The sequence below is a fragment of the Lepidochelys kempii genome, chromosome 6 (genome assembly GCF_965140285.1).
Source record: "Lepidochelys kempii isolate rLepKem1 chromosome 6, rLepKem1.hap1, whole genome shotgun sequence".
NCBI lineage: Eukaryota > Metazoa > Chordata > Testudines > Cheloniidae > Lepidochelys > Lepidochelys kempii.
Genome location: NC_136385.1, coordinates 25,175,734 through 25,194,122, shown reverse-complemented (window position 1 = coordinate 25,194,122; position 18,389 = coordinate 25,175,734). Strand labels below are relative to the sequence as shown.

At 41.5% G+C, this 18,389-nt stretch overlaps 1 protein-coding gene across 1 annotated transcript in view; it reads left to right on the top strand.

Annotated features, from left to right (window-relative positions):
• MUC6 (mucin 6, oligomeric mucus/gel-forming) overlaps nucleotides 1-18,014 on the top strand; it is a 59,501-nt gene extending 41,487 nt beyond the window's left edge. Inside the window, exons 18-32 of the mRNA XM_073350317.1 lie at nucleotides 469-718; nucleotides 1,327-1,379; nucleotides 1,486-1,595; nucleotides 2,643-2,794; nucleotides 3,740-3,881; nucleotides 4,589-4,699; nucleotides 6,346-6,531; nucleotides 7,113-7,352; nucleotides 7,983-8,139; nucleotides 9,003-9,149; nucleotides 10,324-10,386; nucleotides 11,339-11,389; nucleotides 12,391-12,735; nucleotides 17,337-17,581; nucleotides 17,736-18,014. Of these exons, the coding sequence (XP_073206418.1) occupies nucleotides 469-718; nucleotides 1,327-1,379; nucleotides 1,486-1,595; nucleotides 2,643-2,794; nucleotides 3,740-3,881; nucleotides 4,589-4,699; nucleotides 6,346-6,531; nucleotides 7,113-7,352; nucleotides 7,983-8,139; nucleotides 9,003-9,149; nucleotides 10,324-10,386; nucleotides 11,339-11,389; nucleotides 12,391-12,735; nucleotides 17,337-17,581; nucleotides 17,736-18,014 (2,531 nt within the window). The remainder of the gene's footprint in view (nucleotides 1-468; nucleotides 719-1,326; nucleotides 1,380-1,485; nucleotides 1,596-2,642; nucleotides 2,795-3,739; nucleotides 3,882-4,588; nucleotides 4,700-6,345; nucleotides 6,532-7,112; nucleotides 7,353-7,982; nucleotides 8,140-9,002; nucleotides 9,150-10,323; nucleotides 10,387-11,338; nucleotides 11,390-12,390; nucleotides 12,736-17,336; nucleotides 17,582-17,735) is intronic.
• The last annotated feature ends 375 nt before the right edge of the window (nucleotides 18,015-18,389 follow it).

Here is an 18,389-nt window from a genome sequence, read left to right as displayed (position 1 = left end):
GAGTGGTTTGAATTCGTAAGGAATGTAAATGTGAAATACCCAAAAAAGCAGGATGTTCTCTGAGCTTTATCACCGACTCCCATGGAAGAAGCACAAGGATGGCTAAAGCTTCTCATGAAACTATGAGTGCTTCAACACACCCAGCCCCATAGTCATCATCCTTTGGTATCGCCCGGAGGGTCAGTTGATTTTCCATCTGGGGGAAATCCTGCAGATCCTGAGGTTTTTACAAGGATGGCCTGCAGAGCCTACTCTACTCCCAGAGACCCTCTTGCTCCTCGCAGCAAAGCTCAGTAACAAGCCATGCTTTGACTGGCTGTACATTCCGAGAGAGGGAAGCAAGAGAAAGCTGTTAACACTGAAACTGTTGGCATTATATAATTCAGCACCTTCCCCTGGCTCCAGCACCCCTTTGAGGGGAGATCAGGGAAATGAAGCATAACTCCCACTCTTGTCTTTATTTTACAGCCATTTCCTGTACTGGCAATCAGACATTCAGCTACCACACTGAAGCCTGCGATAGAACGTGCCTGTCACTTTCCGACCAAACCCTGGAATGTTATCCTACTGACATCCCTGTTGATGGCTGCAACTGTCCTAAAGGTACCTACTTGAACCACAGAAGTGAATGTGTGCGAAAATCCATGTGTCACTGCTACCTGGAAGATAAGAGGTTCATCCTGCCTGACCAGTCAACTATAATTGGTGGCATTACCTGGTAAGTTTGTGAGTTAAAAGAAATGAACATACTGCAAAGGGAGGGCATTTGTTCATGTGTTTGGTTTTGTCGAACTGCAGAGATTTTTTTTTTACAATAGGCCTGTTGCTTCCCCGCCCCCCCCCTTTTTTTTTTGCTTCTTTGTAAAAGAAGGGTGGGGTCCAGAAGTTTTTTTTTTTTTTTAATTATTTGGTTCTCTTTTACTTTGGAAATATTAGGCACATAAAATCTAGCCTTCCCTGGAAATGTTGGAGAAGCACTAAAAGGTATAACAATTATGCTGCTAGGTGCTCTGCCAACACATAAACATGATCCCTGCCTCAAATTGCATACACCACTGACATTGCTGGTTATATTGTTGCAATCCAAAGAGTAAGCAGAGGCATGTTGACTTGTATTCCATTTTGAAGGAACTGGGAGGTGCAAGAGGCATAGCTGGAATGTTTGCCTCTTGGAAAAGGATGAAGTCATTTGACAAAAAGCCTGAACATTGTTTTCTTAGGAGGGTATCACATTCAAAGAGGAAAAATTAAAACCATAAAACAACTTGAGCTTTAATTGTCCCATTTAGTAAGGGATGTACACTGAAATACTCTTTTCTTTTCTAGCTATTGTATTAATGGAAAGCTGAGTTGCACTGGCAAACCTCAGGACCCTGCAGGTATGCATTTGGCTACAGTTTACTTTCACCTTCAAAGGCATTATTTTCCCCATGTTGCAGAATTATCCTTTCATAACTTTCTGTTTCTCTCTTTTTTTCCCACTAGAAAACTGCAAGCCTCCTAAAAAATATGTGTCATGTTCACAGAATTCAGAGAACAAATATGGAGCCTCCTGTTCCCCTACCTGTCAGATGCTGGCCACTGGAATTGAATGTGTGAGTTCCACATCTTTATGATCATATCGCGGTGATGGAAACACACTGTGAGAGGAAGGGTGGAGCAGTGGTTGCCTGGAACTTGGGAAGACCCACATTCAATTCCTTGCTCTGTCAAAAGGCTTCCTATGCAGCCTTGGGCAAGTCTCCTTGTCCCAGATTTTTAAAGATATTTAGATGCCTAGTGGAATTTTCAAAAGCATCTAGGAGCCTAACACCCATTAAGATCAATTAGTTTTGAAAAATCACCCAAGGCACCTAAATACCTTAAAAAATCTGGCCCTTAATCTCTGTTTCTTAGTTCCTCATCTGTAAAATGGGACAATAGTACTTGCCTAAGTCACAGAAGTGTTGTGAGGATAAATATGTTTCAGATATGTATTCTGATACCACTGTGATTGAGGCCATATAAGAATTAATAAATAACAGTGAGACAGTGAATCTTCATGAAAATTGCAGTACTTACTTAATAAACTGCCCTGTATATTTCCATGCCAAACAATAAAACATTATATATCAAGAAATACATCATTTTTTTAAAAATGTCAAGTTCACCAAATGTTGACTGATTACAGGAAAAGAGTTACAAATCACAGTATATATCGATATATATATACATAACAATATATATTTCATAATGTAATAAAAGTTTCTTAGTAAATAAAGAAACAGAGCAATTAGCAGAATTATAATGTAAGAGACTTCTGAGCTGGAAAGAAACATACATTATTCTTCATTTATCGGAGCAGCTGGTACCCATGAAATACAACTTTTTTCAAGAAGTCCCCAGAAAGCTTATGCATCAGACACTAGCTATATTTTACAACTGCAGTAAAATTAGTATAACAGGGCATTAAATTGCACAAGTAAAAGTGATTTAAGTAATAGCATAAGCTGACTCTTGGCACCAAATAAATAATGCAAAGCAAAACTGAAGGAAGGCTATAGGTCAATAAAAACAAACTGTTTCAATCCATTCTCCTTACGTTCCCTTCCTTCACGCGTCATTTTTTATGACTGATGTTGCAATTTCTTGATCTTTCCCAGGTACCCACTAGGTGTGAATCAGGCTGTGTCTGCATTGATGGGCTATATGAGAATCTAGATGGAATGTGTGTACCACCTGATGAGTGTCCCTGTGAATATGGTGGCATCTCTTATAAAAAAGGGGAAGAAATCCACACCGAATGCAAAACCTGGTAAGAATCCACAAGTTTTCTCTTTGCTAGTTATTTATTTGTCTAGACTGTACAAGCATACAGTGCAACAGCATGGCTGCAAGGAGAAGAAGAATAGGTAGCAGTTGAGGGTCAGCGCTAAAGGAATTCTGCCATAGTGATAAAGCGTAGAAGTGATAAAACCGTGGATAATTGGGACAATGTCCATATCTAAGAGAAAAGGTCATGGTCTGCTGGTCAGCCACAAAAAGGATGAGGCTATAATGACAAGTGCTGCTATCTGCACATCCAGAAGCAGTGGGGGTCCAATAGCACCCTCGAACTATAAGCCATACTAGAAATGTATATAATTCCACCACAATTGAAGGTGCAAGCACAATCCTCCTCCCTTTTTCTAGATAGATCAGCTGACCCATCAATATTACTTTTCTAGCTACATTCTCAATCAGCAGTTGCTACCATTCCTAGTTCCACACCCATAGGTGCTGGAACTAGGGGTGCAGGGAGGTGCTGCAGCACCCCCTGACTTGAAGTGGTTTCCATTATATATAGGGTTTACAATTTGGTTCACTGGCTCTCAGCACCCCCATTATAAAAATTGTTCCAGTACCCCTGTCCACACCTTCTCATTAAAATAACCAAAGGGACATCAACATCTGCTTTAGTGATAAGAAGAGCTGTTTATGCAAAGCAATGTAACCTGTAATACCTCATGTTTTCTTTTTTAAAGTAAATTAAATGGAAAAATATATTTAAAGTTTCATCTTTAGCATGCATTAATTTTCACAAAAGTCAGGAAATTTGAAGTTATAGTTCCCATATTAATCATAATTTGACAGCATTACATATATAAACTAAGTCAACGAAGTTAATACAGAATATACAAAATGGGTGTATGTAGAGGAGATGAGTTAAAGCTGCATGCCCTTGAAATCTTCCTAACAAGAATTTTCTTCTCACCACTAGCACCTGTACAAGAGGCAAATGGAAATGTGTTCAGAAATCTAGATGCTCCTCAACATGTACCCTCTATGGAGAAGGACATGTCACCACTTTTGATGGACAGCGCTTTGTGTTTGATGGCAACTGCGAATACATACTAGCTACGGTAACATCAGTACTAAGTGTTCTCATTGCCAAGAAATGGCTTGATTTATGAACTCTGACATATTTAGGGCTCATTTCTAGACCTCAACTCAAAACCCTTTATACACACACACACACACACGCAACCCCCTCCCAAAAAAAAAAACCACCACCAACCAAACCAACCAAATATAATCCCAACATTTTATATGAAATTACAAAAGATACTGAGAAGATTTCCTAACATGCTTGAGTGCCTGTGGATGATCTACCCACATAGCCATATTGCACCAGCTAGACTGTGTTTTCTAGTGAAGTGTTGTAATTCTTACAACCAAATCAGCAGTTTGATCACTGGAACTTCTAAGAGTAACACCATGGAAGGGTGCAGTACCCTACTGACTCCCTCCTTTCCCCCTGCAAAAATGTGGTTTCTGAGATGGGTAAAATGCCCAAGCTGCCACAAGCCATTGAATACCCCAGAAGCTGAGGGATGCAAGTATACAAATTCCACTGAAATGATTTCACTGATATCCGATAACTGGATTTGAAGCTAGTCAGAGATGGAATTATAGCATGCTACAAAGTGGATGGGGACATTGTGTGAGGCTGGCCTGTTTTGCTGAGAGGCAAACTCCCTGAAGTGGTAGTTCAGCACATTGATTCTTCTTGTTCACCCTGCTACTTTGAACTCTCAAATGGTTACGCAATTCTGTTTCTCTCCTTTAGGATGGTTGCGGTATGAACAGCTCTCACTCCACCTTTAAAATTGTGACCGAGAATGTCATCTGTGGGAAATCAGGGGTCACCTGCTCCAGGTCCATCAAGATCCACCTTGGGGTAAGATCATGCTGCTCTTATCCATCCGGGTCGGCCCTCATATCAGTGTAGGAGTCCACAGTCAAGTCTTATAGGGCAGTCTACTTGGCAACCTAGAGCTTTGGAGCAGGGTGTAACACATCGTCTCAGTTTGAAATCCCTATCTCAGTCTTTCACTCCCCGAAGTTGTGGCCTGTCTAAAAGCCATGAGAGTAAAGCCTTGGATTTTACCCTCATACTGGAGAATCCTGCCATGGAAGAGTATCAACCATGTTGCCTGAGCCACACGCTGAAGCCAAGAAGGCAGTTGTGTGAAATTAAAGAAGACTCATCATGGTCAGGATATGAATCCTAAAAAATCCCTCTAATTCAGCTAGTGGGCTTTGGCTCCAAATGCCTCTAGTTCCTCTGCTAGCTCACTGTTGGTGCAGACGTTAACTAGAAAAAGTGATTATTCTTATTTTCTCTGTAACCTAAGAACTTCCATCCTCCCTTGTAAGTTTGTGGTTCTTAGTCCTGAGTGAACCAAAAGTGCATCAATATCAGATTATCTCAGAGTCATGCTTCAATAGCAAACCAAATGTGGACCACAGACTGTTGAAGTTTTGACCAGGGAACTATCATTAATACAGTACACACTTGCCACCTGGTTAATTAGCAATAGCAAAGGCAAAAAGCCAATGCTTTACTGAAGAAGCTAGTAGCTTCTTTTGCACATAACTCCTAAATACTTGCTCCAGAGGAACACTATTATTGGTCCAAAAGCAACTGTTATTGTGCACCAGGAAAGATGTAAAAGTACAAGCGTACATGAAAGGTAAAACTGATCAACTGAATATTAGTTACCATCTCTCTATGTAACTTTGCATCTACTCATTTTAAATCATGGAAATAAAACTCTGTGCTTCAGCCTGCTGCACACAGATAAAATAAGTGTGATGGCAGTGTTATATACAACAAAACAATCCATTACGAAGTGCTGTTGCACCCTACACTCACCATGAAACTTGGTGGGTTTGTTTCATGTTCATCAAAACTTGCATATTCATAGAACAAATCCAGGAAGCCGGGGGCAGGCTAGGTTTTACCTTTGCGTGGGATTGTTGCAGATGGAAGAAGAGAATAATGTTTTGGCATCATGCACTGCTTTGCTTTCTTACATAAGCATAACATAGGCTACATCTACACCTCAAGAAATTATGTTGAGACACACTCTGGGCACGTCTACACTTAAAACACTGCATTGGCACAGCTGCACTGCTCTGGTGCTTTAATTAAGATGCTCTACACCCAGGAGAGAGCTTTCCCATCAGCGCAGATAATCCACCTCCCTGAGAGGCGGTAGCTCTGTCTAGGGGAGAAGCTGTCTCACTGACTTAGTGCTGTCTACATGGGGGGTTAGGTCAGTACAACTACATCGCTCAGGGTTATACTGCTATAGGTCTGTAGTGTAGACCAGACTTCAGGCAGAGATGCTCATCGTCTAAGGACTGTGACTCAGCTGACAATAACTATTTCTCCAAGATCTAACCACAATCAATCAGTTCAGAAAAACAGAGAAATGACAATCTGTAGCAACACCCTTTAGTGATTCCTGGTAATGTTATGAAGACAGAAAGGGACATACTGAGAGATATATTATAATTTACAGGCCAATTTGCTTTCAGAATATGACACTTATACTGGCAGAGGGAACCTACCTTGTATATGGGGACAATCCTCTGACACAATTCCACGTGAAAAAGAATGCCCTTCACCTGATGTTCGATATCATTATCCCAGGAAAATACAACATGACTCTTATCTGGAACAAGCACATGAATATTTTCATCAAGATCTTCAGAGAAGCACAGGTAATTCAGAGTAACTTCCTAATAAACTTTCCTTAACTTCCTTAGTTAAATACATTTACCCTCACATTCAAATCAAACTGCACATGAGGTGGCAATTGTAACAACTTTCTACAGCAGCAGGGGTCTCCTAGGAAGGCCTCTCATAAATCCCATCCCTCCTGGAGCAGCAGAGATCTTCACTGGATGCTGCTTATTAGCTGCTTAACCAACTTCGCAACAACATGAATCTTTGGGCTGATAGCTCATGTGTTGTCCAAATGACAACACATCCTTTCATCCTCCAGAAGGGCAGGGAAATTTGTACAGGGCATTTGAATTTATTTTGACCTCATAAAGGTGCAAATTATATCTCTGTGTGTGAACACTATTGAGGAAGAACTCCACTGTTTCCTTACATTGTTCATTTAATGAGAAAGGCTGTACAAACAAAAAACTAACAGTATGTGGCACAGTATTTACAGATTGCAATCATGGATCAGAAACAGGAAGTAGTGCAGATAACAGAAAGAGAATTCAGACAATTGGTTGTAATTAGCAAATAGGGGGCAACCTAATATTAATGCTTTCGTTTCTTCATCTAGGATCACCTCTGCGGTTTGTGTGGGAATTACAATGGGAACATGAGAGATGACTTTGAAACCCGAAGCAAATATGTGGCAGCAAATGAACTGGAGTTTGTAAATTCTTGGAAGGAAAATCCTATGTGTGGGGACGTGTTCTTTGTAGTTGATCCCTGTAGCAAGAACCCTTATCGTAAAGCTTGGGCAGAGAGGAAGTGTTCCATCATCAACAGCCAGGTCTTTGCTCCATGTCACAGTAAGGTAAGCAAGTTTTTGACCTTCTTTACACATAGTCTACAGTATTCCAAAGGATGATCCCCTCACACTTCAATATGTACCTTCCTCCTCCCCGGGATGCATTAATGCCACATGCATAAAATGTATTCTTGCACCTGCTTCACTTTAATATTTTGTACCTCCTGTTTGTAAATGGTCTTCAAGAAGTGAGCTCAAGTGAGAAATGTGAACAGTGTTCATGTGTGTCCGTGCAGGGTATGAAACTGCTGAACATAGGTGCCTCTATTTGAGCTGATGTGTTTTGCTGCCTAATCACATGGAAACTATATAGCTGTTGAAGTACACATATGGATGTAGAGATATCCTTCAAAATGTCATAATTTTCTATTGATATTTTGCAGTGCCTAAGTGCCTAAAGATAACAGTTTGAATTGGAATTGTGTTATTGCTGTGCTTATTTTACTGCTCAGCAACGACAGGAATAATTCATACTCTCACTTAGCAGAGCAGATTGTGTTCTGAATGTTCTCCCTTTACCCTGAGCTAACATCTGTAGTTTAGCCCAGCTAGAAACAGGAAAGAAACTTTATTGACCAATGCACAGGTACAAGAGAATTCTGGTTAACTAACATATTCCTTCTCTCTCAACCCAAGGTATACCGTATGCCTTATTATGATGCCTGTGTCCGAGACTCCTGTGGGTGTGACACTGGAGGAGACTGTGAATGCATGTGTGATGCCATTGCAGTGTATGCCAAGGCATGCTTAGATGTGGGTGTCTGCATTGACTGGAGAGCCCCAGAGTTCTGTCGTAAGTTTCTTGAACACCTTTAAAAACCAACACACGATTTTTATTACAATATTTATTGTTTTCAGTTCATTCTACACTTTGACCCACGGTAAAGGAACACATTATTATTATAGGGTTAAGGTGCATTGATGGGGCAGCATGGGGGGATTGCTTGTGCAGCCATTTCCCATGTTGTATCTGCGCTCTCGATAAATGGATGACTTCATCCTCTAGTGCTCGTAACTTTGCACATTTCGTCAGCATTAACCTCACCAGAAACGCATTACCGTGTCATGGAGAAATGAGGGAGAAAAATCTAGCAGTCACAAATAATAATCTTGCAATACAGTTTCCCTGTTGCTCCTGCAGAACTGACAGCCAACTAGCCAGTAGAGGGAACACCGTATTGTAAAACAAATAAACAAACAAACAAAACCTGTTCTCATAGTTGTGATGAAATCATCTTTGTGCGGATTGCAAGGAAATAACAGAGAAAGCTATGTTGGCTGGGGCTCCATAAAGCAGGGAAAAATGATCAATGGTTGCTATATAGAAAAAATGTTATGCACAGGCTTCACAGAGTATTATAAACAAACCTTTAAAGCTACAGTTCTTGATAGCTTCCATTTAACACATCAATATATTATACATGACAAATATCTAAATGCCTGTGTCTGCCCCTTTTCTTATGAAAGGAGGAAATTAACTCACACCTCACTGGAACACAGATTCAAATCAGTTCACCCACAGCGGAGGATGGAGGGCTCACATCGAGTCACCAAGTACTGCTGAGTCGCTTTCTTCTTCCTATTCTGAATCCTTTGAGGAATTACATTCCATAGATTGAAAAATTCAACCTTTTATTCTGTTTTTGCTTTTTTCAGCTGTCTATTGTGACTACTACAACACACACCAAAAGTCAGGCAGTGAGGGCACCTACAGCTACAATTACTGGGATGAACAAAATTGCACCTGGCATTACCGACCTTGTAATTGCCCACAACAAAACTACAAATATGTCAACATTGAAGGTAATGATTTCACAGTTTCTGGGTTAGCTGCACTTTTGACCACCCTCCCACCCTAGGTCTTCCTCGAGGACACCCACTTATGGTTTCAAGCTCCTAGCCGTCACGCTTCTCAGGCAGAGATCCATGCCTCTCTCCCTCCAGACTGGGGGTTTAGGCTTGCAGTCCCTCTCCACTTCACTGTGATTTCCCCAGCAGGTTGGACCCGGGTCCAGTACCTGTGATTAACCTTTCTCTAGGGGCTACAGCAGTGTATACCAGTTACCACTAAGGTTCACAAAAACAAACACATACAAACAATAAAAGTTCCTGTATGCATGCTAAAAACTTCTCAGAGGTCACCCATCAGCCTTATAGGGTCCTAGTAAGCCAAAGTTCTTCCAACTCTTCCACAAGGGTCCTGTCCATTTGCTGAATCAGAAGAAGGCCCTGTGTTAGTTTAAACTCAGACATTTTATACCAGGAGTCCATTCTTTGTCTGGTGGTCTCTGGAAAACCCAGTTTGAACAAGTATATGCAAGCTCACTTGGGTGTGACACCTCTCCAGAGGTGTTTACAACCTGAGTGATTCACCTTAATCACACCTCACTGGTTTTGGTTCCTGGAGGAGCTGTGGTAACCTCCCCACCTGGAGTTGCATACAATGCATGGCCTATAGTGTTATATAAACCATTCATTAATTTAATACAATATGGTGCCCAAAGATATTGTATGTGGTTGCAATATCCATCACAATAACTTTATAAAGCTGAAAATAATAACACAATAGTTATTTTTACTGTATTAACCAGTGGTTAAGGCAATGATGTTTTCATTAGCATAATTTTTGGAGCAGTGGTTACAGAGTCTTACTTTGTAGTATGTTCATCTTCACCTTCTCTTACTAATATCACAATGAATAAGTAATTGACATAGAATCCATAGTACACTGAGTGCTTGAATGAGCTCAGCCTGTCTTGAATGTGAAGCTTCTAATTCCTACCATATCAAGGGAAATTGCCTTAAGGAATTTGGAGATGCCACTGGTTAAATGACAGACACAGCTTGTGGTCAATACATGTTCATTTTCTGTTAACTTCATATTATTATATTAGTACCGACATGTTTAGGAAGAAAGGTTATAGAAAACTGCTATTATCTGAGGACTGAATAATGTACTTCTCTCCCCAATCTCCAGGCTGTTACAACTGCTCGCACAATGAATACTTTGATCACGAGGAGAGACAGTGCAAGCCTTGCAGTAAGTAGAGATTTATACAGTCACGCTCTTTCTCTGCAAAAGGTAGAAGCATTACAAATTGAATAAGCTGAATCCTTTGAAGGAGGAGTTTGTTCTTAAGAGCTATCGATTAATGATGACTGCTCATCCAAGCACTGGTAATAATTGTGTTGCTCTACTGCAAACTCGTCATCAGATGGTTAAATGAAAACAGGCAACTAAAAAACGCCAGGCTCTGAGGCATTGTAAATTCAATCGTAGTTGGAATGCTCGCGATGCTTTTAATAGTTGTGATGAAAGGTTATCCTCATTCTAAGCTTGAGCATTTTATAAACATCTCAGTGCTCCTGAAAATAACTGGCTTCCTGACACCTTTCCCACAGTGAGTGGAGTTCTGGCACTGGACAGAATCCAGTTCCTAGACTTTATCTAACAAGTTCCTTTTTCGAACATGCCTGCTTTTTATTACTTTTGAAATCTTTACCACTAAGTGGTGCCCCTGTATCACAGTGATGGGGAATCTTATAAAAACATAGATAGGTAGATAATATTACAGATAGGCTCAAAGCTGCAAAATTCGGGTCTGCGTCCAGATGTTGGATCCAGGGTAATTTCCATGTTATACAATAACAACCTTCATTCCAGGCTCCTAGTTATTGGGGCTATACCATCTGCAGAAAATCCATATGTACATTTTCCTGAGAAATAAAGCTATCCTTAAACATGAATATAGTGACAAAGATAGCAAAAGCATGGTCATTCAAACAAAGTACTGATTTCCTCAATATTGTTTATTTCTACCGAAATAAAGATTTGCAATGAAATGTATAAGAATTGAGCATTTTCAGGGACGTCTTGCTGACTGTTGCAATTCTTTCATTTTCACTCATTCTGTAAACTCTCCCCTTTGGAATAGCTTCTTAATTTGTTTTCATTCACATATTAAAACCTTTCTTCTATGTTTACACAACAGGACCGCATGAGCCCATCAGGACGACCCCTGAAACCTCTACACCTTCAACAGGTTAGTTCTGTAGTCAGTGGAAATAATATGTGATATAATAGTCAGATATTATCTTCCAGATATCTATATTTATTGACTTCTCATTTTCAATAGTAAGCACTTTTTTGTCCTTGTAAGATTATTTCACTTTCCTCTGAAATGCTTAAGATGCAATAATGATATGTATCCTGGCATTGCACAAAACTCTCTTGAATGTTTTGTCTTAAATTCAGAAGGAAGTTATAGCGGGATTGTGATTACTGAATGCTTCAAGATATTAGCAATGAGATATCTCTACTGGTTAAAATTCAGGACAAGCTGAGATTGACAAAAGACAATTATCACCTGACTTGGCCTGCTTCTATATGAAATTAATCAGTAGTCTCAGCCCAGTTCTTAGTGGAGAGGTGTATGCATCACAATTGTGACTAATTGGTAGTCTTCAGAGACTAATGACTGATCAGGCCTAGAGATCAAACAGTCTCTCAATCTTAGAAGTGCTCATTCTACATAACAGTCAAGACATACTTGTCCAATATGTTAAAGAGATCTAAAGTTGCTGACCCTTGCACTTGCGTGGAATTCCTATGATGTCACTGGAACGCAAAACAAGTGTATGTCTATGTAAAATCAAGGCCAATGGAAGGGCAGTGTGGAAAAGATTACAGTGCCAACTGTCCACACTGTAAAATTCAGAGGATAATAGACTAATTTCCATAACTCTTAGTCAGTATTATTTAAGACTGCTGAAATAACTTAAAAGTATATTGAAGAAAGAAAAAATGAATAAAGTTTTTGTGACATCTTCCTACTCTGGGTCATTTGTCAGTACATTATTAAGTGACAGAGAAGGGGAGAGTAGTTAAGTTATGTCAAATTGTATATGTATAATAAAAGATATTTGTAATATTGCTTCTTCCTCAAATCATTTTTCTATTCATATGACATGTATTCATAGAAATTCATTACTAAAAATTATTTCTTGTGCTCAATATCCACATTTGTATTATTTTCTTTTGTAGTAACGACAACGGTACAAACTAAAACACCAAGAAGCACTACTACAGTTGAAACACCAACTACCATATCACCAACAGCCACTCCATCCACAGGGTCCACCATGCACACTATTTTAAGCACGACACCAACCACCCTATCTACTACAAAAGTAACCATAAAAACAACACCTATCACAATCAAATCCACTACTCACTCCATACCAGTAACCACTATTACGAAAAAGACAACACTGTCAACTACCCCAATCATAACATTAACTGAGATTACTACACCAATAACCACCACCAAAACAACCATATCACCAACCTCAGAAACACCAATCACCCCTACAGTCATCTCAACAACCGGTACGTTGTTTCATTTTTTTTCTCATTACTGCCATTGTTTCTAATAAATTACATTTATCGAATTGTCTGCATGTTTAAAAAAAAAGTACATTGTTAAGAAAAACTCGCGTAGGCTGCATAATGGAAACATTTAAAAGTGTGAAGAATATGGGGTTTTGTGTCACTATGAAATTTAATCCATATTCAAGAAAGACTGAGCTTATGAAAGACAGAGGAAGCTCCACCAATTTTACCTAGACTTAATTCCCATCCTGTTATACAAATTGTACACTCAATACTGTGCTTTTTTACAAATAAAAAAGTTATTCCCCATCCTTAGATTTTTGCAATATAAATCATTTATGCCTAGAGAACTGAAAATCTTACCTATTCAAATAGCACTGAAGATATTAACAATTAATGTTGTGTTTGTTATACAAATGCCATGAGAGTGAAACTTTATTATGAACAGCAGAGAACTCTAATATCAGTTTGTCATGCCCTAAAATAAAGACTAAAAGTAGGAGCATCCTCAACTTGCAAGAGCTGCGACTGCAGAGAAAGTTGTGATCTGTACCAGACTTGGACATGAGCAATGCAGATAGCATCTTAAGGGAATTTAGCTTCTAAAAAATGGTTATTTACCTGTATTGTAACTATTGTTCTTCGAGAGGTGATGCAGACGTGTATTCCATGTGGGTGTGCATGCACCCAGAACACAGAAACTAGAGATATTTGCCTAGAAGTATCTATATTGGCAGCACTTGCACCTTGTGGCCCTAGTCGGTCCCCTGGCTATATAAGGGCAGCACCTTCCTCACTCTCCTAACTTTCTTTGCACAGAATATCAGGAGTACAGACCCCAGTGCAGTGGGGAACACAGAGAGGGTTGTGGAATACACATCTGCATCGCATCTTGAAGAACTGTTATAATACAGTTAAATAACCTTTTTTTCTTCTTTGAGTGGATGCAGCCATGTATTCCATGTAGGTGACTCACAAGTAGTACTCACAGGAGGTGGGGCTTGGAGTCTATTTAAACAAGCACTGCAGGATTGTCTTCCCAAAGTTTTCATCTGAGCTGGATGCAGTAGCAACAGCATAGTGGTTTGGAAACATACGTACAAAGGACCAAGTGGCAGCCCTGAAAATGTCAAATATAGGAATGTCACTTAGAAATGCTGTTGACATTGTCAAGGCCCTCCTGGAATAAGCTCACTCCCTTTGAGGAGGCACAGTCTGAGCTACTCCATACACTCTCATGATACAGCTCCATACACTCTCATGATACAGGAAATTATCCACCTGGAGTTCATCTGTGAAGAGACTGCTTACCCCTTCATTTGGTCCATAACAAACAGACAAAATGAAAACCGGAAAGGTTTAGTTCTATCCAAGTAAAAAGCCAAGCATCACCTGACCTCCAACATGTAAAGACACTGCTCATTCGGGGTTGAATGTGGCTCAGGGAAGAATATAGGTTGATATATAACTTGGTCCAAATGAAACTGAGAAAACACTTCAGATAAAAACTTAGGTTGTGGCCACAGGTTTTCTTTGTCTTTGGAAAACTGCATGTAAGGAGACTCTGCTATCAAAGTCAGCAACTCACATACTTTCCTTGCAGATGTTATCGTCACAAGGAAAGCAGTTTTTTGACTCAAAAGGGAGAATGGAAAAGTTGCCAGAGGCTCAAACAGAGGTCTCATAAGAGCAACTAAGACAACGTTAAGATCTGACAAAGGAACTGGTGCTTTCACTGGAGGTTGGAGATGAGTGACTTCTTTCAAGAACCTAACTACCATTGAGTTTGAAAATACCGACTTCCCATGGATGGGTGGATGAAACACTGAAATAACCACCAAGTGCACTCTCAGTGAACTAAATGCAAGACCAGAAGACTGGAGATGTACCAGTTACTCCAAGATGTCCTGAATACAAGGCATCTTTGGGTGAATTCCCTGGGATAATGACCACATTGAGAACTGCTTCCATTTGGCCAAATAGGGCATTTTGGTTGAGGCTTTCTACTATTAAGCAAGATTTGCCAGACCAACTCTGAACACCGTTTCTTCTCCTAATCTAACCACACAGCATCCACACCATGAGACGCACGGAGCTGAGCACGGGATGCAAAATCTAAGCATGATACTGAGTGAGGAGGTCAGGATGAAGAAGAAGAAATATGTGAGGCCTAACAATAATGCAAGGAAGTTGGAGAACCAATACTGTCTCTGCCATGCTGGAGCCATGAGAATGAGCCTGGCACAATCCAATTTCAGCTTGAGAATGACCTGTGGGATGATCAGAATTGGAGGAAAAGCATATAGGAGTGTCAATTCCCAGCTCAAATGAAAAGCATTGGTCAGGGACCCTGGACTGAGACCCCCCACTACTCCCCGAGAGAAAAACAGACAGCATTTCTTGTTGCTTCTCATGGTAAACAGGCCTATTGTCACACTGTCCGAAACCCCAAAGACAGACTGCAGGACACTAGGCTTCAGAGACCACTCGTGACTTAGGGAGAGATTTCTGCTGAGGTGATCTGCCAGCTGATTCTGGATCCTAGGTAAATGATTGACCATGGGGGGGGGGGGTAATGTTATTCCTGATGCAAAACTTCCAGAGTCTGATTGCCTCCTGACACAGCACACTGGAATGTGTTCTCACCTATCTGTTCACATAATACATCACAGTGGTATTGTTAGTAAGGATGTGCACCATTAAGTCACTGACATGGTCTCGAAGGGCCTGTGACACTCAGACACTGTAGGTGGCATAGAGCTACAGGTTGCTGATATGCAAAGAAGCTTCCTGTTTCAACCACAGGGCTTGAAATTTCGGCTACCCCAGATGCACTCCCCAACATACTAAGGAGGCATCAGTCACAATAGTTGTGGTCAATGGGCACTAACCAAAGGAAATGCCCTGGCAAACATTGTCCTGAATGGTCCACCACTGTAAGGAGTCCAGGATCAGCAGAGGAAGTCATACCAGTCTGTCCAAGGGATGACAAGTCAGAGGATAGATCGAATTCAGCCATGTTTGAAGAAGACAAAGGTGCAATCTAGCAAATTGGACTACCCTATGGCCTAGCATATTCACGCATACTTGAGCTGTTGAGAGTGCAGTTCCAAACATAGGTGGTGAATCATGTGGAATCATTCAGTCAGCAGAAACACTTTCAACTATCAGAGTCCCAATATACCTGAATTTTTAAGTTGGGACCAGTGTTTATTTTCTGCTGTTTAGGATGAGACCTAAACAGTCAAGTAAGCATAGCATGAACTGAATATGAGAGAGAACAGCCTCTCTGAACTTGCCCCTCAGTAGCCAATCATCCAGATACTGGAAGATATGAATTCTCCTCTTCCTGAGGTACAGTGTCACTACAATCATGCATTTGGTAAAAACCCAGGGAGCCAAAGACAGACTAAAAGGGATCATGGTGGACTGATAGTGCTGGTCTGCCATGAAAAACCTCCTGTGGCTTAGGAGAATTGCTATGTGGAAATAAGCATCCCAAATCCAGCTGTCTGTGGTAATTGATTTGCAAACATCGTAAAAACAAGCCAGCCTGTTCCTGAACAGGGGGAATGGAGATGGAGAGAGACCATCATTGGATTGCTGTCTTGGACACAAATCGAAATGGCCACTTCCTGGATGCTGAGGAAGGAAGAGCCAGCTAGCCCAATCCTGAACCAGATGTCCTTCATTTCTGAGATCTATGCCGCTTCCTGGGGCAGTCCCACTGTCTTACTGGAAAGGAGGACCACCCGAAGAAATACTGTGAGCAGTATTGCTGTTGTCGCTGCTGACTGCTATAGTGGTATCTCTGTACCGGTGGAATATAAACTCCCAAGGAACCCAAAGTAGCTTGGGAATTCTTAAAAGACTGCAAGGTTTCATTGGTCTTTTCCGAAAACAAAACCCAATCATCAAAAGGTAATTCCTCAGTGACCTTCTGTACATCAGGTGAAATGTCTGAATTCTGCAGCTATGAGGCCCTCCTCACGGTCACATCTGGTGCCGTAATTTTGCCCAAGGCATCTGCCACATCCGTGGATGACTGTAACAAAGTCTAGGCTACAGTAAAGCCCACTGAAATGAATGCCTTAAACTCGACCCTGGAGGATTCTGGCAACTTGTTCTCAAACTTAGACATGACCACCCAATTAACAAAGTTGTATTTAGAGAGCAATGCCTGCTGGCTCATGATACACATCTGCAGGAAATAGTAGACCCATCAAGTCCATCATTTTGGACTTCTTGCCCTTAGGCATAGGTTTATACCTTCCCCGTTGTGTCCTGTCATTTTCAGCAATTGCCACAAGAGTTAGGGGCCAGGTGGGAGTAGAAACCCTCAAAACCCTGCATGAGGATGGGGTACCACTTCCCTGCATGTTTTGCTGTGGGAGGCAATGACATGGGAGTATTCCAGAGGGCCTGCAGAAATTCAGCCTGAATGCCTAAGGTAGCGGGCATATGCCTCAGGAAGTCCTGATATGCCTTTAAGACTTCAGGCATAAAGGAAGAGGAGAAGCCTGGCACAGTAGAGTCATCTGGGGAGGACGAAGAAGTGATTTGCTGTGCCAACAATGGATCCTGTTCTTGAACAACAGGAACCAGTCGGATAACCCTGAAGGCCCAGAGGGGACAGGTTCAGTGGTTACTTCAAGCTGCAATGGTTCAGGAACAGGAGACACCAATGGGACTGGTGATCTTGCTGTGGAGTAGGTCAACAAATGGGACCTCAAAGACCAACGACCATCCCAAGGAGGCCACTGGGCAAACAAATATGGCATGCGTGATCAATGGGCACTGGGACAAGAGCCCTGTCTTGACTGCAGGAACAACACCAATCTCGGTACCGATGGTGATCCAGAGATGGTCTCTGGTGCCTAAGGGGTGAGGAAGAAGGGGAGGACAACCCCTGGATTTCAAGGAGTCCTGAAGAGTCCCTGTTGACAACAGGAGAGCCATTCCTGATGAAGCAAACAAACAATTGGACTCATCCAAAGTCCAAAAGGGGGGGCAGCATCAGTGCCAAAGAGGAACAGGGAGTTGGGACCAGTGGAACTGAGCAAGACAAACTTCCACCCAGCCCTGGAGGAGGTGTTGGCACTGAGGTCAACAATGGTACCAAGCTCGATGACAGGATCTGCTGCCAAGGCAGTGACTGTGTCAAAGGATGCACGAGCGTTGAGGGGAACCTTGGTGCCAAGCTTGGTGTCAGCCTCAATTCCATTGGGAGTGGTACGAGCTGCAATGCCAATGACCCCGGCAGCTCTGTGATATAGTTTGAAGGTGCCAAAGGCACAATGGAGAGCAAAGTGGTAGAAACTCCACGACTGGAAAACTGCTGAACTAGTAGAGAGTCAGAGAGCGAGAGGCAAAACAGGTCTGAAGCCACCTGATATGCCACCAGTGTGGAGAAAGTCTGAGCTGGTGCTGACATCATCACTACTGGACTCAATGGACACCCCCTGGCCAGAACAGGAGTCAAGGGTACAGGCTTTCACTGATCTCAGAGCAGTACTGGGGAGCAGTTAAAAGGACATTTTCGATCCCATGTGCCAGAAGGAGTACAGGACTAGAGTATAAGGATGAGAGAGGGCCACTTCTCAATTGTTTCCAAAAAAAATTGCTATTAACCTAGCACAAAGGTGACCTCA